Genomic DNA, 24960 nt, shown 5'->3' with positions numbered 1-24960 from the left:
CATCGAGATAAAACAAGCGGGACCACCTACCGCCTGAGACCGCCTCGACACCATGAGACGCAGCCATGCCTCAAGCTCCCTTCCCCTGTCCCGATCGACGCATGGCTCCTTTTCGGGGGGGAATATGATAGGGAAAATACTGGTAGGGCGATGCGCCGTGACGACAGCCCCTTGGAAGAGCAATAACGCTGACTAGACCCGCCCTGACGACTCCCGCTGTTGGACGACGACCTCTGACTCCGCACGGTGGACCGCGACAAGACAGGACCATAGCCTACCCCCCGCCCATACCCTGCTACGAACTGACCCACCGCGTGACCCCAGCAGCCGCGTCAGACGCCATCAGAGGTACCCCCTCACTCCAGCAGGCGGTCAAGTCGGGTAACACTAACCACCTCTATAAATACCCCTAAGCCCCAGGAGGGAGGGGGGACTCACTCAGATACAACACTCAGAGGCTCTTCTTCTGCCTCATCCACAATCCCCTCCACATCCTTCTCTAACTTGATCGTCGGAGGGGTCGGGCCGAGCTCCCGGCCCGACCTGTGTGCAGGTGCGAGACGGTGCTGCCTCTTCCCGAAGCTGCGGCGGAGCCGCCCCCCCCCGACCCGACCAGGCGACCCGAGCTGCCAAACCAAACTCCCGACCCGAACCATCGAACTCGGCCGCCGGGAGACTCGAAGGGCTCCCCCACTCATAGACCACCGCCTTCCGGACCCGAACCAAGCCGCGACGGCCCCAAGGCCACGGCTGAGCAGTTACTTACCGTAACAATCATCAACATCGATGCAATATTCTAACTCTCCACATTTCATTTACCCATATCAACAAACAAATAAATCCAACTCTTCTTCCGTATCTGACGTGAAACCAAGTTTGGAGGGAGTAGAAGTCGCTCGATAGCAACTATGGGAGAATCCCACTAATAAAGCTTCAAGACGAGAGGAGGAGGACGTGCCAGAGAAGCAAACATGCATTTGCTGAGGTGTCTTCAATTAAAGTCCTCAGTTCACACTGACTTCTTGTGGGGGCCCCGAAAACTACGTGCATTACGGCCTCGGATTTGGACGCTTAGCCATGCAGAGAAGGTCTATAAATACCCTTCGCTACCTCCCTCCATTCACCACTATCTCATCTCTCGGTTCACTACTCGTGCAAGTGTAGCTACCATGGCTGGTAGAACAGCGCGTGTGGAGCTCTGCGCTCTTGCCTTCTGTGCTCTCCTCAGCCTCCAGCTCGCCTTGGCCTCTAGATCCCTTTATGGAACTGGAGCCGGAGGTGGAGGTGGAGGCAGCGGCGGTGGGGGCGGTGGAGGTGGTGGTGACTCTGGATATGGTTCAGGTTACGGCTCCGGATATGGTGAGGGCGGCGGTAGGGGGAGTGCGGGAGGGTATGGTAGAGGAGGAGGAGGTGGAGGCGGCGGTGGCGGTGGCGGGGGAGAAGGAGGAGGTGAAGGCGCTGGCTCCGGTTCCGGGCATGGCTATGGCTCTGGCTCTGGATATGGTGAAGGTGCCGGTGGTGGGAGTGCTGGTGGATACGGTAGAGGAGGCGGCGGAGGTGGCGGCGGGGGAGAAGGGGTTGGTGAAGGCTCGGGATATGGGTCTGGCCATGGCTATGGATCCGGCTACGGTGCTGGTGCTGGTGGCGCTCAGGGTGGAGGTTACGGGAGTGGTGGAGGGGGTGGAGGCGGCGGTGGAGAGGGCTCGGGCTCGGGCTCGGGCTCCGGCTCCGGCGCTGGTTCCGGCTCAGGCTACGGTAGCGGAGGAGGAAACGGTCACTACTAGATTTGATCTCGACGCTGCACTACCGGTAAACAGTAATGTAAGATGCGGATGTGTGTGTGTGTAATACCAAATAAGCTTTCTCGGTGATATAAAGAATGGCTACGTATGTCTTATTGCTTTGTTTCTGTAAGTGGAAGCCCTGTCATCAATCTCTTACAGCTACTACTGTGTACAAGTCCTAATAAATGTTGGACGTATAAATTGGCTTTTATTACCGATCCATTTATGAACATCTCAAACAATGTTCATTTGTCCAAGTAAGCCTATAAATAAAGTACAATGAGGGCTCCAATTTATGATAATTATTGTATTTTAATTATCAGAATAAATATTATTCTCTTATACTTAATTACTCAGATGTCCTGACACTAATCAAGTAAAATTATAACTGTCCAATCTATTATTATTATTATTATTATTATTATTATTATTATTATTATTATTATTATTATTATTATTTTGCCAATGTTATTCCTTCCCTGAAGTCATTTCACCTACAAGAAGGAAGTCCCGTTGAAAGACACAGAAAACTAAGGATTTAGCTTGCCCTGTTATCAACTTGTTCCCATCTCGTATCCGAATCTGATCGCATCAATCCATCAATATCGCATCATACGATCAACTTCGAGGTTATTATACAAGAAAACTGGAGTCTTAGTGCTGTTTCACCTCAACTATCCCGCTGGATTTAGCTTGCTCTGCGCTTCCCCAAGTGTCTCAATGAGAAGAACTACAAGCAATCTGGTGGATTAGACAACCTTAAAATAACATGAACTACACACGCTCCCACCATGACGAAGCAATCCAAAGGAGAGAGAGAGAGGGGGGGGGTTGGAGTGATTGGCCACTGGATTGGGACAGTGACAATGACACAAGAAGGCAATGCAGGAGGGCATCGTGATGCGCGTAGGAATCGACCAGAAGCAGGAGATTGACATTTATCTTCATCATAGCCTTTGAGGTGCTTCAAACGCGGAATAGGCTAGACCTCGGCACAGCAGAAGCCACACCTCGCACAGTCGTATATGAATGCAAAGGAAGAGAAGGGATGGATAAGGTTGGCGGATAGCTATCCCGAGGGAATCCCACTAACCAAATCGATGGAGACAAGTCTTCCAAAACCAAAAGTGATGTAGACAACGGTTGAGGAAGCAAGAAGAGACAGGGTGGCGGTGAACTACTGGGACCGGACGCGTGTTCCAAACCAATGGACCGCGCACCGCGTTCGGCTTCCTCCGCGAGTCCTCGTTTCACACGCGCTTTACTTCCGGCAGCTAAAACTACGTCCACCCATTATGGCCTCGGATTTGGACTGTTAGTCATGCAAGGAAGGCCTATAAATTCAGCTCTCAGTTCACTAGCGTTGCAACCATGGCTGGTAGAACAACTTGTGTTAAGCTCTGGGCTCTTGCTTTCATTGCCCTCCTCAGCCTCCAGCTCGCCTTCGCTACTAGATCGCTGGCTGGAACTAGCGCCGGAGGTGGCGGAGGAGGAGGAGGTGGAGGTGGTGGAGCTAGTGGCGGTGGCTCGGGATATGGCTCCGGTCACGGCTCTGGATATGGCGAGGTTGCCGGTGGGGGGAGTGCAGGAGGGTATGGTAGTGGGGGCGGTGGTGGCGGTGGCGGTGGAGAAGGGGTTGGTGAAGGATCTGGCTATGGCGCAGGGCATGGCTATGGGTCCGGTTATGGAGCAGGTGCCGGTGGCGGGAGTGCCGGAGGGTATGGTGCAGGAGGCGGCGGCGGAGGCGGAGGAGGAGGGGGAGAAGGCGGAGGTGCAGGCGCTGGCTACGGTTCCGGGCACGGGTACGGCTCCGGATATGGCGCAGGTGCTGGTGGAGGGAGTGCCGGAGGATACGGCAGAGGCGGAGGCGGAGGAGGTGGTGGTGGTGGCGGAGAAGGGGGCCGTGAAGGCTCGGGATACGGGTCTGGGCATGGCTACGGCTCTGGCTATGGCAGCGGAGTAGATGGACACTACTGAGTTGTAGTAATGTTCGAAATACGTGTGTAATAAATGCTTGTAAGACTACTTGAGATCAATAAAACAACGACTGTTGTTTCTTATTTGTATCAGTGGACTAATGTTCTCATTGTAAATATCAATAAATACAAAACCTTATTATTAATCATCAAAATCTTAATTGTATAAGTGGAATATGTAAGACTAATCTTATTTTCTACATCTTAATGGGCATAAAATTGAGTCCTAAACATATGATCATTTAAATTCGATTGAGATCGATTGGTCAACTCGTCATCACATCAAGATCTTCGGTGATAACAATCAAGATCTCATAACAATCTCAACAACCACCAAGATCTCCCGATATAAATCGGTTAAGAAAAATCCTCTGTTAAAAAAAATTCTCCCTTCTAAATATGTATAAATATGAAGTATTATGTATTATTTCAATTAATTCAATCTTCTTCTTTCTATTTCATTTCTATCAACATTAATATCAAATAATTGATAAAAAAATATCAATTCATATATGCGTCAATACTCTAACAAAATACTTATAACATTTCTTTTTAGTTTTACATTATAATTGAATTAATTTTTAAATTTATTTATAAGAATCTAATGAATGTACGATATTAAATTAGACAAGCATATAATTCAAACTCAACAAAGTTAATTTTATTCCCTCCCAAGTGCTATGGCTTCCAAAATCCCATTAGAAACATACTCAAAATATTCTCTCTTCACTTCATTATATTTTGATTGAATTAAATATTTTAACTATTTTCATATACTCATTTTTTTTTTATGATTGATTTTAATTTCACGACCATTTTGATTGTTTCTTTTCTTGTATTTTTTCTTGTATTTCGACTCTTTGTTATTATCGTCGTTCTTATTCACATTTGATTTTATCGTTGAAGACAAAGATTTTGTCAAGTTGGATCGGATTCATATATAATCATGTCTTAAGATTAGATCTCGATCATACCATAGTATTTGCATGCTTATGATTGATTGTAATATACTGTTCAAGTAAATCCACCATGCACTGCAATCTTAGTGGTGTTCTACCTAACCTTTCTACTGGATTTACTTGCTTATGCTTCACCCAAGTGTCTCGATTAGAAGAAGAGCTATTCAGCGATGTGGTAGACGAAACACAGACTCCGGTGAGCGGTGCAGCTGCTGTCACATGGCACTCAACTCGCAGATGAGAGAGAGAGAGAGAGGTTGGGACACCGACGACCGCAAAGGAAGGTTGGCGGTGGTGGTTCTCTCTGCCATGCAACAACGAGAGCCATGGAATCAGCATAGTGGAGAACTCCGAGAAGTGCTTCGTACGCGGAACGAGTTCCGAGCGACGTCGAGAACGTTCCAGTGCTGGTGGATGTCGATGACATGATTTGAAAGCAACCAAAGGGAGAGATATGGAAATAATTGCAGCGTTGATAGAGAATGCCACTGAGATGGTGACCGAGAGAATCCCACTTGCCGACCTGCCTCCACAAACTACGTGAATTGTGGCCTCGGATTTGGACTCTTAGCCATGCAGAGAAGGCCTATAAATACCCTTCGATTGCTGCTGGGATACAGCAACCATGGCTAGTAGAACTCGTGTTAGGCTTTGTGTTCTAGGCTTCATTGCTCTCCTTAGCCTCCAGCTCGCCTTCGCCGCTAGATCTCTGGCTGGAGTTAGCGCCGGAGGTGGCGGAGGAGGAGGAGGTGGAGGTGGAGGTGGTGGAGGTGGTGGCAGTGGCGGTGGTTCTGGATATGGTGAGGGTGCCGGTGGGGGGAGTGCGGGAGGGTCTGGTAGAGGGGGCGGTGGTGGCGGTGGCGGTGGAGAAGGGGGTGGTGAAGGATCTGGTTATGGCGCCGGACATGGCTATGGGTCCGGTTATGGGGCGGGTGCCGGTGGTGGGAGTGCTGGAGGAGGAGGCGGTGGCGGCGGGGGAGAAGGCGGAGGTTCAGGCGCCGGCTCTGGGTATGGACATGGCTACGGCTCCGGGTATGGTGAAGGTGCTGGTGGCGGGAGTGCCGGAGGATATGGCAGAGGTGGCGGAGGCGGCGGTGGTGGCGGCGGAGGGGAAGGTGGTGGTGAAGGCTCTGGATACGGTTCTGGTCATGGCTATGGATCCGGCTATGGTTCTGGCGCTGGCGGCGCTCAAGGTAGAGGCTATGGAAGTGGTGGAGGGGGTGGAGGTGGTGGTGGAATGGGCTCCGGCATCGGCTCTGGCTCTGGCTACGGTTCTGGTTATGGTTCTGGGTACGGCGGCGGCGGCGGCGGAAATGGCCACTACTAGATTTAGTTCTATATACCATTAAATTACGTGCAATAAGAGCTCTGTTGCTGTATCAGTAAAACTTATTATGACGTGTGCTCAATACAAAATACGTGGGAGCTTACTTGCTAATGCATATAATACCTTCATGTTGGTATAGCTTCTTCCTTGGATTTATATGGGAAATTATATTATGACAGCTTAATATATATTTGGTATTGTTATATCAATTCAATAAAGAATTTGGTATTTTTGGATTATGAAACTAAATTTATAAAGAAGCAGCCAACAAATATGGATTGATTATATTGGTGTTAGGATCATTCAAATGATAACATATCAACATTGCCATATGATTACTTATATTTTGATATCATTATCCTCTAATGTTAATCTTTTTAATTCTATCATGTTGTTATATCAATCATTTGAATGATCCTAACACCAATAAGATTCCGAAATGGATGGTTTGTGGATTGATTATTTCACCACTAATGTCTTAATCACATCATTTGGAGGGACTGCAGATGCAAGTCTATATTCACAGCTTAACACAAGGATAAAAGGCTCAATCAACAGATGTGAGTATGATTGACTTGGTGAGTTAATTTACAGTTTAACTAAAATGAGTAAAAGATAGGATCTAGAAACACTATTATGAGCTTAATTTAAAATGCTGATACCAGAAAATGACTTGGGCTAAGAGCAGATTTTGCAGGTCAAACAATTTCAAAGTTGACTAAATGAGCAAATGTAAATAAAATACTCATGTCTCAAATACAATGATCTGCTGTGAGCAAAAATGCTCCCATGCACATTAACTGAATGAAATTTAAACCTCATAGATTTTGAATGTAAATCATATTAAACAAATCCATGAAGTAGAAGTTGACCAGAATATGCTACAACTTTTAAACTTCCAAGTCATAGTGGCACTTGAACAAGTCACTTCCCAGTAGTACATCTCATATGCAAGATATGCTTTCTTTTTTATTCGTCATCATCATCAACTTGAGAGCTGGGCCGACGTGTCAACTCAGTGTATCAGCGAGCCCCGCTGGTGGCGCCAACTAGAACATCCTTATACCGGCCAATCGGTCTCAGCATTTTCATCATGCTCTGTCAAAAAGATTTTTGTTAGCTAATAAAATAAAAACTGAGCTAAGGGCAGCGCAAACAACTAACTACAAGATACATAAGCCGGAAGCAGCACAGCATAGTCTCTATACCCTTTAAAATCCAAATCTGCTAAGACACTTGAAGTAACCACTTCTCAAAATTATTTCTGATGTATGCATTAATTGATTGATTGTGAGTTCATATGGAAGTTGCAAAACATCATTGATTTCAGTATTGTGTTGCAAAACTGAATTGGTGGAGCTTTCACATACATGGTTGTCTCAATCGAAAAAAAAAAAAAAAGACTACAACGGGGAACTCGAACCAGATACACAAAAGGTTTGGATGATTTCTCTGACTGCTTGTGAAGTCTAAATATAAAACTAGTTATCTCAAGTTCAAGCTTCTGGGCATAGATCTCATACAAAATTGAGCATAAAAATTTTAAAATTCTTCCCTATGATATGTCATCCAGGATAGGGTATGGTCAAAACTGATGGGACTTCATTGCTGTTGCTAAGTGTTATGAGTATACATGCACATCGAATAATCTAGGTGTTGACAACATCATCATAAAAAAAAATAGCCTACTATCAGAATCATGGATCAGCTGTAACTGAGAAAGAGAGGAAGTGTGTGTGTGGTACATTGGGACCATGAAGCTATAATAATTTTTCAACATTTGCTTGTATAGTGTAGTAGCATTTTGCACAATAGAAGCAAGCATACCCCGTCGTTGATGCTAAACCTCCATTTAATTTGATGAAGCTGCCATTTGTTTCGCTGCCATCGATGCCCCAGAACAATGATTCCCACGACAGCCGCAGCTACAACCACTGACCAAAAGGTATCTGCCTCCTTTGCCTGGCGATACAATGATACTGCATGCCTCTTCCACCACGATTGGCAGGGAAGGTTGGATCCATCAAATTCGTCTTCATCTGGTTCTGTATGATCTCGAGGAGAATCCATATGCACATCGAAAGCTTCTTCACCGTCAAATTTTCTGCCACCCTCACATTCTTCGGAGCGAATAGCGACATCAGGATCAGCATATATATCTTGCTCCATTCCAACCAAATTTTGTCGTTGAGATCTATTGCTGTCTTCAAATCCCATATCACGAACAGCAATTCTACTCCCTTCATCAAAAAACTTGACGGCATGTAGGTCATCATCTAATACAATCTGCATCTTTTCTTTATCAGAATTATCAACTCCATCATTACCAACATCTACCACTGCAGAACTCACATTATGCCTCTCCGGCTCGATATGGATCTCGCTTACATCGGGTTCTATTGGGAGATTCTCATGTTCACTGGGTGGAAACACAAAATGACCAGACATGAATAACGCTGCAGAAGACTCGCGTTCGGTTACCCCTATCTCTCTACTTTCATCAGTAGGGTCAAATTCTGGACCAGGTGATGCAGCATAGGCAGATGCTGTGAGAGACACGACTTCCCAGTCAACCCCACGAGAAGAAGTTCCCTCTTCCTTTTTCTCGTTGTCCGCCATGTCAAACCCTAATATTTATTAGAAATTTAAAAAGATCAAGTCATTCCGGTGCAGACAAAAATACATATCCAAATGAACTCAAGCACACAAGGAAAAGGAGGAGCACATTTCCAGTAAGATCAACACCCAAGAAACAAAATCCATATGGTAAAAAAGCAGAAGTTTTCCTCCTCCATTTTCAACACAGATTCTTCCCCCTTCTTTCATGGAAGCCAAGTTAGCGTCTTAATATCAAATCAAGCAATCATGATTCGTAATAGAAGAAGATCAAACTCTCTTTGTTCGAGGCAATCTCATGATTAATGTACCGCATGAAGCAACAGACATCAAACCATTCCAGTAGAAGCTACAACTGTGAATATTGATAGAAAGCCCCAATATATCGAGACACTCCTACTTCTCGACATAAAATCTACAGTCTCGTCGACGAAACCCACCAAAATTATGCGACGGGTTGAGAATCTAACCATCTAATCCAGCGCAACAAAGTCAAATATCCAGATCAATAAACTGGCACCCATCTATCAAAGCAAAGTACCAAACTGACAGAGACCTCAAACTCTAATATGACGAGGTACAACAAAACTAGAAAAAATCATTAGAAGAAGGAACTCAAAAGACGAGATCTTTTACCTCAAAACGGAGATCTTTGACAAGGAAAGGTAGATGGGGAGCGAGGAGAAGAGGATGGACTCGGCAGAATCCCCAGCAAAGACCCCGGAGGCGATGAAAGGGTGGGCGTGGGCGAGTCGAGATCTTGTGCTTCCGCGATTGGGACCGATTCGGCCGGTGGTATCCGTACCAAAACCGGCTGCAACCGGTCACCCTCTTTGAAAGATACACCCACGTAAAAAATTACTAAAAATTAATTTATGCTAATTTTTATTTAATTTTATTCCATTTAAGATGAATTTACTCCCTCTGGATCACAACAATATTATTATAGAAAATTTTGTGAGCTTAAAAAGTTATTTTCTAACTTGAATTACATCGAATAGGATTATTTTTGTTTAGGATTGAATTTATGCTTTTTTTTAATTTACTCAATTTAAGATAAATATACAATCACTTTAGACCAAAAACCACTACAATATTATCAGAATTTTTTTTCAAGTTTTAAGAAAAAAATTAGAGACATAAGATGTACTATTTTTAAATGTGATTATGCTCTTTTTGGGTTATTTTTTTATATAAAAAGTATAACTAAACTCATGCTCTTTTCAATAATTCTTATATTTTCAAAAAAACTTTGAAAAATACATTACATAGGTTTTCAATAACCATTTTTCAGTTTTAAGCCTTTAAATTAGGTAATTGTACTAATTTTATCACTCAAGAGGCTATAATTAAGTCTTTTTAATTTTACCCAATTTAAGATAAATTTATAGCCAACCGCTTGAATATTATTATAAAAAAATTCTGATAATTAAAAAAATGTTTTTAGAGTTGCACTATTTTTGTAGTCGTATTCAAAAACTATATGACTCATCTCACTTTTTTTTTTTTGGAGAAGTCTCATATTTTTATAAAGGCATAAATGACCATTTTTCTATTTTTAAGCATTTAAAAAATATATTTTTTACTAACTTCAACCCTTGAGAGCCTGAATTTATGCCTTTTTCAGTTTATCTAATTTAAGATGAACTTATAACAACTTTGGTCTAAAAATTACTTGAATATTATCCAAAAAAAGGTTTTAAGTTTTGAGAAAAAAATAATAAAGACCTGATTTACATTATTTTTTAATATGATCACACTATTTTTATAGTATTGTTAATAAATAGTATAGCTTACCTCTCTCCCTTTAAAAAAATACTTCAAATTTTCAGAAACCCTGTAAATGACTTACAATATATAAATGATCAATTTTTTCCATTTTAAGTATTTAAAATAGATATTTTTACTAGTCTTACCCCTTAAGATTTTAAACCTGTATTATTTTTTAACTTTATCCTATTTAAGATGAATTTATAACCATTTGAATATTATCACAGAAAGTTTTCTAAAGTTTTGAGAAAAAAAGTATTTTTAAAGACCTTAGTTATACTACTTTTGGAGTAATATTCAAGAATAATGCAACTCACTCCTCACTCTTTCCAAAAAAAAGTTAATTTTTTTAAAAAACTTTGAAATGAATTCCAAATGCCTAAATTATTTTTTATTTTTTAATGTAAATATGTTTACTAATTTCATCCTTAAGAGGTTCAATTTGTGTTTTTATAGTTTTGTATAATTAAAAAAAAAAGAATCATTTTGGGTCAAAATCACTTAAATATTATGAAAACTTTTAAGTTTTAAGAAAAAAAATTAGAGACCTTAGCATACTATTTTTGAACGAGATTATATTATTTTGAGGTCCTATTTAAAAAAAAAGTGTGTAAGCCTTAAAAATAATATTTAAAAAAAATCATAAATTTTAGAAAACTTTAGAAATATGGTCTAAATGATTTATTTTCTATTTTTAAGTATTTAAAATAAAGTATTTTTACTATTTGAAGCCCTTATGATGTGGAATTTGTATTTTTTTTTAATTTTACTCACTTTAAGGTGAATTTAAAATCACTTTAGGTCAAAAACTACTTGAATATTATCAGAGGATTTTTATAAAGTTTTGAGAAAAAGAAACAGTTTTTGCAATCTAAGTGACATTGTTTTTAATTAAAATGACACTATTTTTGGATCCTGTTTAAAAATAGTATATTTCACATCTTTTTTTCAAAAAAAATAAATTTTCAGAAAACCTTATAAATGAATTATAAATGCCTAAATGATCATATTTTCCATTTTAGTAGTTAAAATAGGTACTTTTACTAATTTTAACCTTTATGAGATTGAATTTGTGTCTTTTTATAATCTTACCTAATTTAAGGTGAGTTTACAACCGCTTTGTACCAAAAACCACTTGAGTATTTTATATAATATTTTTTAAAGTTTTGAAAAAAAAATAGAGACTTGTTTGAATGATATTTTTAGGGGCATATTCAAAACAATGTAATCACATTTAAAAATAGTATAATACTCATCTCTCACTCTTTCCAAAACTTCTCAAATTTTCAGAAAACTTAAAAATAAATTATAAAAGCATAAATAACCATTTTGGGCTAATAACCACTTGAATATTATTAGAGAAGATTTTAAAAACAAATTGAATATCATATTTAAATATAGTGCAATTCACCTCTCATTCTTTCGAAAATTCTTAAATTTTCATTAACACATTGAAAAGGAATTATCATCCTCATTTTTTTTTTTATGAAAACTTATAGGATTCATCCCTACCAATAAGCTTTCAATATAAAATTATTTAACATAAAATTATTAAATAAATTTTTTATATTAAAATAGTTAAAAATATGAATGTCATAAATAATTTTAAAAAAATAAAAATATTATACTTTCCCCTTTAACATATATGTATATATATATATATATATATATATATATATATATATATATATATATATATATATATATAAAACTTTTATTTATTTGATTCGACCCAACCGAATCTAATTTGATTCGACCCAATTGTCTTGAAACGAACGCAAGTCGCTACGGTTGAGTGAAGCCCGGTTTCTGAAGCAGCGCCTAAACCCCCTCTTTGTTACACGACCACCTTCTCGCTCTCCGCCTCATCACCGTCTTCCTTTCTCTCGGCAGCCGTTCTTCTTCGGAGATAAAGGTGGGTCAAAGCCCAAAAGTCTCCCCTTCTTTTCTTCTCCCCTTCCTTTATCCGTGTATTTCGAGCATCGATCTTGAACTGTTTCGGTAAACCAGCTTGAGATGTAGGCGTACGCGGTGGGAAGTTCTTGCTTCTTCATCTGAAAATTAGGTCTTTGATTGTTCAAGATCCTGGTCCATGACCTTGTTTCTGATCTGATTCATTTTCCATAGTTTCTACCACAAATTATAGTTCTTTTCAGGTTACGTTTTATTCTTCACAAGGGAACTGAGATGGGAATGGAAGGTTACTGTGGAAATGCGTGCAAGAAATGAGATTTTTGGAATCTGGGTTTGGGTTTTGGATAATGTGCTTTCATAGTTAATAGGCAACAAGAAACGTATTCTTACTGCTTTGAGGTGGTTACGTTGAAGCTGAACAGTTGTTTGTATAGAGAAAGAGGTTTTGTGATAATTAGGGTTGTTATTCTAGTGATTGTGAGTCGTCACTATTAATAGATTGGTCGGAAAAATGGGAGGTATTGCGATGCATTTAACTAACTAGGTTGGAATTTCAACTTCAGAACTTCAGGTATGCTCAGAAAGTAGGATTTCCTTGACAGTGACTGTGAAATGGAGTAACCCGATGCCTGAGTCTTGTAGAACATAGATAAAAGTTGTGAGAGATAATGGTTACGGTGAAATACTAGTAACTGTCAAGAAAATATGGATTCAAGCCAGTCCTTGTTCCTACTTTGAAAACTTGGCTGAAACTAGACTTGCCTGTGGCTACATTAAAACTAGAATTTATTCAACCTGTTAAAAGATGGATCCAAGTCATGTAGGATATGATGCTTCATTTTAGACTTGAGACACTTGCAAGTAGTGTCAAATCTATTCTCAACACCTTGCTTATAGATTTTTGTTCAACATTGTCCTCCTGTATGCCTTCCTTATGCCAAAATGTGAGATAAATATCACATCCAAGTTCTACTTTGCTTCCAGCCTTTTCTATTCGGTTTCATTGATGCACTTCTTCTGCATCCGTTGCTTTTTATGTGCAAGCTCTTTTTAAGAAATGGTAATGTCATGCAGCAGTTATACATCAAATTTGCTTTATTCTGTTCTTGAATTTGTTTACGTTATCATATCGTCTCAGTATGTGTATTTATAGTGCAGACAACTGATTATGGGAAAATGGAGTACAATGTGGTTATTCACAAAGAAATCTGTAACTGGTGCTTTGATTGGTCTAACAATTTCGGATCGATATGGCTTCATTGTTCCTGTGACAGGCAGTTCTATGCATCCAACATTTTCAGCCTGTGATTCTAGGTTTCCTGGATATCTGAAAGGTATCTCATTATGGAAGGGATTTAGATTAAAATTAATTCATGGTGAAAATGTCTTCCATATAAAAAAAATTGTGAATAGATTTTTTTGTCTACTTGTGCTCACTACACCCAGCTGATGTTGTACTGGTCGAAAAATTCTGCCTGGAAAAGTATAAATTCTCACATGGGGATGTAATCACTTTCAAGTAAGTTTTCATATATCCATCTGTTTTTCTGCCTGGAAAAGTATAAATTCTCACATGGGGATATAATCACTTTCAAGTAAGTTTTCATATATCCATCTGCAGCTGTTCAGCTTAAGGACTATTTTGTTCAGAATAACTTGTTCAACCACCATTTTACAAGATTAAGCATATGTGTGTAATCAAATAGTATATGCATACTTCAATCCATATTAATTTTGGTCTAATTCTTGTTTTGGGTTTTTTTATAGGTCTCCAACTAACCACAAGCAGACTTTTGTTAAAAGATTGATCGCATTGCCTGGTGATTGGGTACAAGTTCCAGAGTCTTCTGAAATATTGAAAATTCCTGAAGGGCATTGCTGGGTTGAAGGTGATAATGCAGCCTGTAGTTTGGATTCAAGATCGTTCGGCTTTGTATGTCACCTTTGAGCATGGAGTCAGTTATAACTTAACTTTTTATTTTGTTCTTCTCATTTTACATTCATAATTATCTACTTTTTCTTGTATGTTGTATGCGTAAAGACTTTTAATTCTATCATTTGTCATTTTGGTACATATACCCAACATGGCTTTACTGCAGCCCAGCATTCCATTTACTTGAGATTTGCAGTCCAACATTGTATAAGCTCCTGTTTGTCTATAATTCTTTTACAAGGAGAATACTTGAGAGAATCAAATTCATAATTCTTTTACATTATATGAGGTCCTGTTTGGACCTAGATTTATCAGATTACTGTGACAACAAGTTTAATGACCAAAATCTGTATGAAGGTTATAAAGTTTGACATAACTTAGTGCCAAAATTTTATTGGGGAAATCCTTTTCATCAAATTGTATCCTTATGTTTAAGAACCTGACCTATTTACTTCTTTAGTAGTGCCTTGGCCATGTTTCAACATGTGGGCCAATGTTGTGGTTGCAAAACATAGCCTTCCAAATCCATCTATTCTGCTGATTGTGCCATATTGAACAAATGTCATTTGGTTCCTGCACACACTGGGGCAGGTTGTCGACAAAGTTATACAGCATATACCCTTGTGCCACTATCATGGATTGCTACATCTATACCACAAAATCATGTCTCTGGCTAGGCATTACATTACGTGCTTGTTAGTTTAGTTAGTAAAGACTTTGATAAATCATTGCAAGGTCCTGGGCTCGAATCTCGCCTTTGCCACTTACTCTTTGCAAAAAAATTACATTACACCATCCTGGACTATGTGATTGAGCTCATGATATACCCACTGGAAGAGCACAGATATGCCTGGTTAGAACTGAAACATGCCACTCAGGATACTGCACAAATATTACCTTTTAACCGAAACCGTGGTATACAAGTATTGGAAAATTTGTACAAATTTATTAACTTACTGAATTAGGAAGAAATTAGAAAGGAAACTACATAGTATTTATTTGAATCAGATTGTGTTGGACAGTCTATTAATACTTATGTCTAATACTGAAGACATGTTTCCTTTGTTTGCATTATATTTATGTTACATGACTTTTGCCTGATGAAGTCTGATGTTGTCACTTCCTACTGTTCAACTCTTAAAATTGTGAAACATGGAATCTTTAGTTTGCATTTACTGCATTACTCTGCTGGTATAAAAGAACTTCTCATATCTTCTAGAGTGAGACATTACTTCTTGCTTGGTGCTGACATTCACATTGGGATGATTAGTGGAAATCTCATCATTATTCCAAATTCATGTGTAAATTGAAAGACTGAAACATCTTTTAATGTGTGCCATTTCTGATGCTTAATTTTGCAGTAGCTGGCCATCTTTAATATGAAGAACTATGAACCTTGCTTATCTACAAGAGTGACAAGTATTTATCTTAACTTGCAGGTTCCTCTGGGTTTGATTCAAGGGAGGGTGACTCATGTGATCTGGCCACCCCAACGAATAAGCCAAGTGGAAAGAAAGAAGGCTATCGAGAGAATTTCACCACATTAATTTATTTTGTTACAGATTACCTACCATTTCAAGTCAGATTCATACAATTGTTGAACCGACAGTCTGCCCTTTGCATCTAGGCCATAACTGGATGCATCCTTAGATGGACCTTGTATTCTTCATCTATTCGAGTTTCCGTGCCATTTGTTTTACTTGGCAATCATAAAGTCTCATTATTTATCACTTTGTTGGGGAATTAAGCTCTATTTCTAACTAGTTAGATTTCCCCTTGAAACTTGCATGACCAACACATCTTAGGAGATAAAAAGTTCTCTGATGTGGTTAGCCTACCTGGCTGTTACTTTACTCAGCTTAAGTAATATGCTTTCTCTATTTTGTTGCCTTCATGAATCAATATATACTTAATGTTAACATGTGTCTCTGCAGTATGTTTTCGGCCTATTATTGGTTCAAAAACATCTTTGTGAGTGCTGTGAAGTGTAATAACATCATGAAAACATTTGCTGTTCTGTTCTAAGTTTTAGAGAGAACTAATCGTAGGCTGCCAAGTTTTTTGCTTCTACATTAGTGGTTTCTGCATGACCTAATAAAGATGGTTTTCCACATGAGTGTCCCCATGCCTTGAATCAAGAGAATCTCGACTTTTAAAAGAACCAAAATTCTTAGGCATATGAATTTCGATATTAATGCTCAGATGTTTATGCGGCATTTTATGAATGATTAGAAAATGAGTTATCTGTTCTCTCTATAAAGGTCATGATGGGTACTATATTTGCGATCAGATGATATTTTTTTTCACTCTTTAAGAGTTCCTAGATGAGTTACTAAATGAATTTTAACTATTCCATGTATGTATAATTAGTTGTCATTTATTTTGTCTTCAAAAATAGGGAATAATTAATATATTAAAAATCATCCATGTTTGGAAGATTGTTCAAAATTATCACTATATATCTCATGTCTTGTAGACCTTAGAGGATAGAGTGACTTGAATGCAAGTACTGTTTCTTGAAAGGCTTTATCCTTCTTATACAATTGTCTCCTCAGTGATTCTTTAGAACAGTAAGCTTGTTTATATCTTTTGTTTAACCTATTCCACTTGTTTGCTCTTCATCTAGTCATCAATGATGCATATGAATAGGATTGATGCATTCTTGGATTCCAAGTCATTGTACAAGGAACTCTCCTCTGTACATCCCTCTTGAAGGAAATGTCTAGTAATGGGAACCATTGACTTCTTTTTGTTACTTGTCCTCAAAACCCTGACTCTTTGCATACCTTAATTCTTTTAACTTTATCTTTCAATGGCCAAGCAATTGGTTTTGTTCTTCTTCTCTCAGAGTCTTGAATCAACATGCTAATAGAAGAATTGTTCTTGCACTGTATGGATAATCTCATAGGGAACTTCCTGTAAAGTTGAGATAGAAGCAAGCTGGTAGTTTTCCTAATTCTCAGTTGCTGTCCTCTTTTACCATTTGCCACAAGAAAACAAACCAAGTAATCAACATCACATGCTGTCTTCATATATCCTCACACCAATAATGAAAAGGAGAAAAATACAAAAGGATGTTGATGGCAATACAAAGTTGTTTTTTGGGTAATACATGATACTTTTGATCGATATTACTAGCATTTGGCATAATTTGATATTGATCGACTAAGAAATAGTCGCTGACGAACACCAAACTAGATTAGTCGACCGGCACAGGTTGCATCTGCTCTGCTTCCTGCCTTAATTCTTCAAACAAGGCAGATGATAAGTACCTCTCCCCCAAGCTTGGCAAAACAGTCTGCAACGCAAATATCAGATCATGTTATTTCCTTGGCATTCACCTGACTAAAAAATGCTAACATGCTGATTTATTACAAAAGCAATGAACAAATAGAAGCAGTCTGCATGATTTCTATCGGTGTCCGATCAAGTAAATAAAATTAAGAAGACAATTAAGTTTAGAGAAGAAAGCTATCGAACAATATAATCGATATGCATTAGTAAGTTGAAACTTCCAAACTACATATGACATAATTGCATACCACAATAAGTTTGCCTTTGTTCTCTGGCATTCTTGCAAGTTGAAGTGCTGCAACAGTATTAGCTCCAGAGGATATTCCAACCTACAAACAAATCAAACCAAAGTGACATTTAATGTAGATTGAAACAAAATTATTTAATTCTCATCACAGGAGAACAAAAAAAATTTCATTTTAACATGGGATAATTGTATATGGTCATTACCAAAAGCCCTTCCTTTGTTGCCAACTCTCTAGCCATCTTTACAGCATCCTCACTCTTGACCTGCTCAAAGTTAAGATAGTGATTACATTAAGAAAAAAAATTGCCAAAGATGTTCGAGAATGTCCGAGTAAAACCTAACTTGCCTCAAGAACTTTTTCCATTACATCCATGTCCAAGATCTTGGGCTTAAAGCCAACACCGTTACCCGTGATAAGGTGAGGACCTGCACCGGAACTTGTGTAAAATTCTTCGATGATGTAGCATTAAGAAAACATTATCTGATTTTGACTACAATTAAGGATTATACAGTCATTTGCCTTGGCTTATGATTAGTTGTAACGATAGATTAAAATGCTATGTACCTACCTGGCTGACCACCATTAAGAATGTTGGATTCAGCTGGCTCAACTCCGTATATCTACCAAAGATCGTAAAAGAATGAGTGCAAAAATGAACAACCTACATGCATCACTCCTAATAAAATCTGCATGATTAATCAAACATGACTTATTTTTTCAGTACATCTCTCGTTAGCATCGAGAGTCAATCTCTTTGATGGAGCATGTACCTTTACATTAGGGTTCTTTGATTTTAGATACTGCCCGACGCCGGTCACAGTACCACCACTCCCAATTCCCATTACGAAGATGTCGACTTGGCCTAGTGTATCATCCCATATCTCAGGGCCTGTGGTTTCAAAATGTACCTGCATGCTCTTGTTAGATATGAATAACTACAAAAATTTACTGCAAATAGATTGGATGAAATGCTTAGATTTTTTTTCCTCTGTTTTCCGTCAAAAATCAAAACAAAACAAGATGTGATAACTACACTTACCATATTAGAAAGAGATAACTCAGGGAATTTTTCTTCAACACTGATGAAACTTTCTTTTATTAGCTACTATACATGGATGTACCATGAACATCACAGAATTAACTATATTATGGTTAATGTCTAATTTGTGAACTTTGCATTGGAGTGCTACGGACATCGGTAGATTAGAGATGGAAAGAAAATGTCTTTCTTGCTATAGGATGTTAACGGCAAAACCAATTAGTGTAGGCCGGAATCTTCAAATACCGAAGTAGCTTAGGGAATATTTCTGAGGATGAAGTGAATGCAAATGTTAGTGTCTGAGCAAAAGAAATATAATATTTAATATTGGATATTACGAAATCACTGAAAGTTCAAGACCATAGTATGCTCGAAATCAATTGATGTTGTGACCACATATCTAAAGAGGCAAAAGAAAGTTACCTTGACATTAGCAGGATTCTCAAACTGTTGAAGCATGAAAGCATCTGGGTAAGACTCCATGAGTTGGTATGCCTTCTTCACTGTTCCCCCCATCCCCTTGGTTGGATCAGTGAGCACTAAGTTTGCACCAAAAGCCCTCATAGTCACCCTCCTCTCAAGACTCGTATACGAAGGCATCGTAAGCACAAGTTTATAGCCTTTTAGAGCAGCCATAAAAGAGAGCCCAATGCCCATATTTCCAGATGTGGGTTCAATTAAGGTTGTCTGATAAGAACCAGTGATGATAAGATTAGTATGAGCATGAACTAAAAAATCATATCATCTTATTCTTTGACTTATTTCATCTTAAGGTATGCGCAACAGGGTAAACGCCAGATCTTAGTTTTGAATTGCTTTGTTAGAGTTAGATATTTGATTATTGGATTGTGTTAATTCAACCAGAGCTGCAAGAGATGAAGTGGATCAGAAAGGATGGACATAAAACAAATAGCGATAACCTTGCCAGGAGTTATCAGCCCATTCTTCTCAGCATCTTCTATCATGGCCACAGCCGGCCTGAAAACAAAGAAGAAGTAGACTGAGCAATTGCCCATCAATCAGATAGTGGCCAAGCCCACATCTCGCGGACTACATGAAGACAAGAGACAGGGGAACATGTCATACCTGTCCTTCACGCTGAAGGAAGGTTGCAAATATTCCAGCTTTGCTGCGATCTGTGCATGACAGCCTTCGGTCACTTTGTTCAGATACACCATCGGCGTCCTCCCAATAAGCTGCGTTCACCAAATCAAACTCTTGTCACCAAGAAAACAAAAAATGTTCTTTTTCTCCCTTTCTTTCTGTGCGTTTTCACCGAATCAAACTATTATCAACAAAAAAAGATCAATTTTTGCTCTTTTTTCTTCCTTTATTTTTGTACACTTGTCGAAGTTTGAAGATTGCTTGAGGATAGATGGAAAGAAAGAGATGAATGCAAAGCAAAAGGTTATTGCCCGACGAAGCGGTAAAGCAAAGAGCAAAACGGGGCTCACTTGCGTGGCTTCCTTGTTGATTCGGAGGCCGGACAAGTCCTTGAGGTTTGGAGAAGCCACAGCAGGATCCACCGCTTGTTGAGTAGAGAAGGGCGAGGCCATTCGCAGAAGATGCAACCCGCTCCTTCCCCTTCTCACAAGCTCCATCATGTTCCTCGCCATCTCTCTCTGTCTCTCTCTCTCTCTCAGCCTGCTGCTTCTGCGGCCGCTGCTGCGCTCTCTCCCTCTCAGTCTGTTCATCTGTTTATCATATTGGATGGCACAAGTGGGGCCCCACGCGTTCAACGCCAACCACGTTAAGCGGGCGGATCTCCTGTTAAATCACAGGCAGGGAACAGGATATAAGCATCTCGCGGACGTGAATCTGCCTCCGTGTCGATCATTAATTGCACACAAAGTGGGACACCGCATAATGACCACCTCATATGTTCTGTTTGGTGGTTGTACTAAGTCACAAGTCGAGCAGACCTTACCAACTATTTGGTACATAAACTCGACTACTTTTATAGACCATTCTTCCCGTAAGAATCAAAGCGGAATCGGCATGGCAATTACACGGGTCAAGATGCATGCACGGAACCCACCGATGCAGCCATCATGTTCACCGGAATCATCATGCAAAGACAAGAGAAGATAGGACGGATAGGGTGACGGCAATCAACCGAGAAGGTATAAAGGACAGCGTCGATGACACGGGTGTGCTCCGCATCGCAGCCACCACACGAAGGCGGTGGGAAGAAGAGGAGATAGCGGACAACGGGTCAGAATTGGGCACAATGGTGGCGGTATCGTACGAACGGGAACAAATACAAAGCATCGGAAGGCCATCATCACCCACCAAAAATTCCCACGAGAGTATACTATTTATTCTTTTGTTGTTCGACTGATTTCCTGCGGTTTCCGGGAAAGTGGTAATGTTTCTTTGAAGAATAATTTTAAGTGGTTCTTGATATATAACATAAGGAAAGACACTGGTTTTGATACCAAAAGGCAATATAGTCACTAAATAAGGATATGACAAGAGGAGTCTCTCTCTCTCTCTCTCTCTCTCTCTCTCTCTCTCTCTAAGCTCATTAAGCTCGAGTATCCCTAGTGAAAGAACTGGAAGAAGAGTCTTCATGGGGTTCTAGCATGCCTAATGTGTCCCCATCGAGTACATATATATAATTTTATATGACTCAACATATTTATTTATATTTAATAAAAAATCTAAAATTTTTATAACATAATTTATTTAAAAATTTTAATAATAAGGTTTTACTATATGATACCTCCTTGTTTGGTTTTTTTAGTATGGAGCACCTATTTTGTTAAAAATTTAAAAATATCTTTTTAAGAATCGATCGAACTGTTTCAAACCCGACTAACCCAAAGACTAGTTCGGTTTGATCTAGATCTTAATCTAGGTCGATTGGATTTAGGTCGGATCATTTGATGCGAATTCGGATCGAATTGAATTTGAATCAAAATACAAGGGGGTAATGCTTTTAAGCTTTTAACTTATGTAAATTTGAATTTTCATTTCAAAATATCTTGTTATGATAAATTCTTGTAAAACTCATTTAAACTCTTACATATCTTTAAATACATACAAAATATGAAAGACTCAAGTGCCAAATATCATAACAAATCTTTATATTTTATTTTATAATATAAATAGTAGCAAATTATTACCAGTCCAATATATATGTCATTGGTGATATGTTCATCTCCATCTAGAGACAAAGCTAAATCATTAAAGTTGAGATCATCTTCTTTCTGTAACCCTATCCTCCAAGAGATTTTATACACATCTGGATTGAAATCGATCAGCTTACTAACAATATCGTGGGCATAAGATGTATTATGATCTATATATTCTTTGATTTCTTCTACTATTCTTTGATTATCTCACTTTCTTTGAATATCTCATAACCATCTATCTTAGTTCTCATCCATGATAAATGTTTTAGTCAAATCAAATATATAAGTTTAAGGTTGTGCAAAAAGATCATTCAATTGGCTTCTCTAATTAATGGCCACTTGCCAAAACAAAATTTGATGGTTGAAGTTGTGAAGAGGCAGATCCTTCAATTTGGTTTAGTCTCAATTATTACTTGCCAAAATTACTTTTAATTCCAGTATTGATAAAGTTGTTATTTCATCAAAACTATCCATCTTATCTAGAAAACTTAATATTTCATTCAGATGATCATCATTGTAACAAGTAGTCTATAATTAAATGACATTCAAAATTAATGGTACCAAACTATAAAAATATAAATATTTAATACTATACATTTTTTGTTGTTACAACAAATGATTCACGATGCTATGATTGATAGGCCGACACAACAAACATTGAGGCTTCAATGATACCGTAAATGTTTCACTAATATTATGATAAGTCATATAGTTATTCAGCTAGGTTGGAAAAGGCCACACAATATTATAATAATGAATCGTTGATTACTGTGATTGCACAAAGCTTAATGATCAATCGATGGTTACGACAATGATGAATAATAAAAAGGCTAATGTACTTTTGTTCACTTCTTGCATCGTTGGTTGATAATCGTGACCCCCCTTCCTCTCCTCTATGAGAATGACTTGTTAGAAGAACTTGATGAAGATGGTGATAACTTCGTGATAGGATTCAATGTTGACGACACCACAAGGACCCAATGACGACGATGCCACAATCAACATCCGATGCATTGTTGGTAGGAACTCCAACCCAATGACTAGGGTTCACGATAGCCGACGACATCATTATTATTGTTGCACTAGTCATATTGAATTGGTCTATTTCAATAAATTTGATTTGGTTTAATCTATCACATTGATTCAAGCCAAAAAAATAAATTAAACAAAATCAAAGTCTTTAGTTCTACTATGCAAAAAGGGTCTGTCTCCTGGTTAAAAAAAAAACATGGGCACCATCTGATAAACCATTATTATTGGAGACTTTTTGATGTACATTATTTTTATATAATAATAATAATAATAATAATAATAATAATAATAAAATTAGAAAATATATTCTTTAGTTATTCCAAACTCAAATCATCGCAAGAATTTTCTCTCCTGACATTTATAAGAAAATATGAAAAGACACTTGAGATGCATAAGCGATCCGAAAGCGACGAGGAAACGACCTCAACTACAAATGAACATCAAAGTTTATATGAGTTACTGTAGCAGAGCTCAAAACTCAAATCTCTCTCTAAGCAGAAGAAAACTAAGGACATTCACTCATAGGGAAAATAAAAAAAAATAGATATTTTAGAAAACAAAGAGTATTCTTGGAATAATAAATTTATTTCTGCATTAATACTCTGTTTAAGTTTCCAAAGTGCATTAATCTCCAACTCTCCCCGACAAACTCCAATTTACTCTTTGAGCCGTGGTGAAGAGATCTGCAAGTTGGTCTTTTGAGTCCTGCAGTGTTGTAATTGAACTCGATATGAGACTAATTTAGAATATAATGGTAGTGCTTCTCTCTTACTTTTCTCTACCATCCTCAAGAATTTTTCTCTGTTGTGGTATACTCTACTTCAGCTGGTGTTTAGGCTATAGGATTTTGCTTCTATAAAAACCAAGAAAATGCATGACCTCAATGCTTCTTACCCAATCACTGTCAAAATAACCAACCAATCTTGGCCTTCTTGTTGCCTTGTATAGAATACCATGATCAAGTGTTCCGCTTATAAATCTCAGCACTCTTTTGGTTGCACCACAATGAAGTTGACTTGGCTCCTGCATAAATCTTGAGACTAAATTTGCAGCAAATATAATGTCAGGTCTTGTAGTACTTAAATACAAAAGACTTCTAATTAATCTTCTATAAACTGAAGCATCAACTTTCTTAGCACCATCATCCTTCTTCAACCTTTCATTGCCTACCAACACCCTTGCAATTTGTCATACTAAATTTTGAGAGACTTATAGTCCCAGGAAATCAGTCATCTCATATGCGTTCATCGTATCATTTTTAAATTCTTATAGTATATTATTATCAATAAAAAATAAATCATCTATGTAAAGACAGAAAGTAAGGATATAATCACCTTATTGAAAATAGATAGGAAGAAGAGATAGAATTACCACAAAGAAAGAGTAAGAGAAGACAAAATCTTTTATCTTTCATTCAAATCTCTTTATAATTTCAAAAACTCTATATATATTTCATAATATAACATAAGGGATTTATATAATCCACATGGATATATAACATTAATGTTTCAATAGTTAACATTAATGCAATAAACTCTCTCTTTAATATAATGAACCTCTTTACGATACTTTATTATGTTTAATTCTACACATATAAAGTAGGTTCATTTTTACTCCTTTCATATTCACTTTGAACAAAATAATTATCAATTTTATTGTACCAATCACAAGGGGCTTGTATAGTTTTGGAAATGATCTTTGATGTTGCTTGCCGTAGACACAGTCTTCACAATCATCTATTTCAACTTAAATTTCTGACAGCCCATCCACCATTTTTGTCTTTCTTTGCGGACCCTATTTTAAAGAAGAGAAAGATAACCATTTTCAACTAGCTGCCCAACAAGGAGGAGGATATGATGAATGTACATCACACCTTTCCTTTCCTGCAATCATACCTCGCACCTACTGAAGTATCTATTCGAAGAAAAATA

At 38.3% G+C, this 24960-nt stretch overlaps 4 protein-coding genes across 8 annotated transcripts; 2 read left to right on the top strand and 2 right to left on the bottom strand.

Annotated features, from left to right (window-relative positions):
* The first annotated feature begins 1127 nt into the window (after nucleotides 1-1127).
* On the top strand, nucleotides 1128-6184 carry LOC135637678 (putative glycine-rich cell wall structural protein 1). The gene is made up of 2 exons (XM_065150377.1): nucleotides 1128-1428; nucleotides 5460-6184. The coding sequence occupies exons 1-2, from the start codon at nucleotides 1170-1172 to the stop codon at nucleotides 6044-6046; spliced, it is 846 nt and encodes a 281-aa protein (XP_065006449.1). The 5' UTR covers nucleotides 1128-1169; the 3' UTR covers nucleotides 6047-6184.
* A 576-nt stretch (nucleotides 6185-6760) lies between these two features.
* On the bottom strand, nucleotides 6761-9440 carry LOC103985752 (ATG8-interacting protein 1). Its single transcript, XM_009403565.3, has 3 exons — nucleotides 9299-9440; nucleotides 7874-8673; nucleotides 6761-7144 (listed from the first exon to the last, which is right to left on the bottom strand). Exons 2-3 carry the CDS (start codon nucleotides 8663-8665, stop codon nucleotides 7070-7072), a joined length of 867 nt encoding a protein of 288 aa, XP_009401840.2. The 5' UTR covers nucleotides 8666-8673; nucleotides 9299-9440; the 3' UTR covers nucleotides 6761-7069.
* Nucleotides 9441-12208: 2768 nt separating this feature from the next.
* LOC135638499 (uncharacterized) lies at nucleotides 12209-16159 on the top strand. 5 transcript variants are annotated; one of them, XM_065151621.1, is made up of 5 exons: nucleotides 12209-12347; nucleotides 13505-13680; nucleotides 13793-13865; nucleotides 14114-14235; nucleotides 15719-16159. In XM_065151621.1, exons 2-5 carry the CDS (start codon nucleotides 13515-13517, stop codon nucleotides 15904-15906), a joined length of 549 nt encoding a protein of 182 aa, XP_065007693.1. In that variant the 5' UTR covers nucleotides 12209-12347; nucleotides 13505-13514; the 3' UTR covers nucleotides 15907-16159. The 5 variants fall into 5 exon arrangements, with proteins under 5 accessions (XP_065007693.1, XP_065007695.1, XP_065007691.1 ...); XM_065151623.1 differs by having other exon boundaries at nucleotides 14114-14279; XM_065151619.1 differs by having other exon boundaries at nucleotides 13760-13865.
* Nucleotides 16160-17285: 1126 nt separating this feature from the next.
* LOC135639034 (bifunctional L-3-cyanoalanine synthase/cysteine synthase 2, mitochondrial-like) lies at nucleotides 17286-20754 on the bottom strand. The gene is made up of 11 exons (XM_065152742.1): nucleotides 20735-20754; nucleotides 20315-20627; nucleotides 19947-20056; nucleotides 19781-19838; nucleotides 19284-19547; nucleotides 18592-18729; nucleotides 18390-18441; nucleotides 18167-18246; nucleotides 18024-18083; nucleotides 17822-17902; nucleotides 17286-17577 (listed from the first exon to the last, which is right to left on the bottom strand). Exons 1-11 carry the CDS (start codon nucleotides 20737-20739, stop codon nucleotides 17479-17481), a joined length of 1260 nt encoding a protein of 419 aa, XP_065008814.1. The 5' UTR covers nucleotides 20740-20754; the 3' UTR covers nucleotides 17286-17478.
* Nucleotides 20755-24960: the final 4206 nt, after the last annotated feature.

Source organism: Musa acuminata, chromosome BXJ3-5, assembly GCF_036884655.1.
Source record: "Musa acuminata AAA Group cultivar baxijiao chromosome BXJ3-5, Cavendish_Baxijiao_AAA, whole genome shotgun sequence".
NCBI classification, from domain to species: Eukaryota; Viridiplantae; Streptophyta; class Magnoliopsida; order Zingiberales; family Musaceae; genus Musa; species Musa acuminata.
The sequence above is the reverse complement of the archived record's forward strand: the minus strand, read 5'-3'. Positions and strand labels throughout refer to the sequence as shown.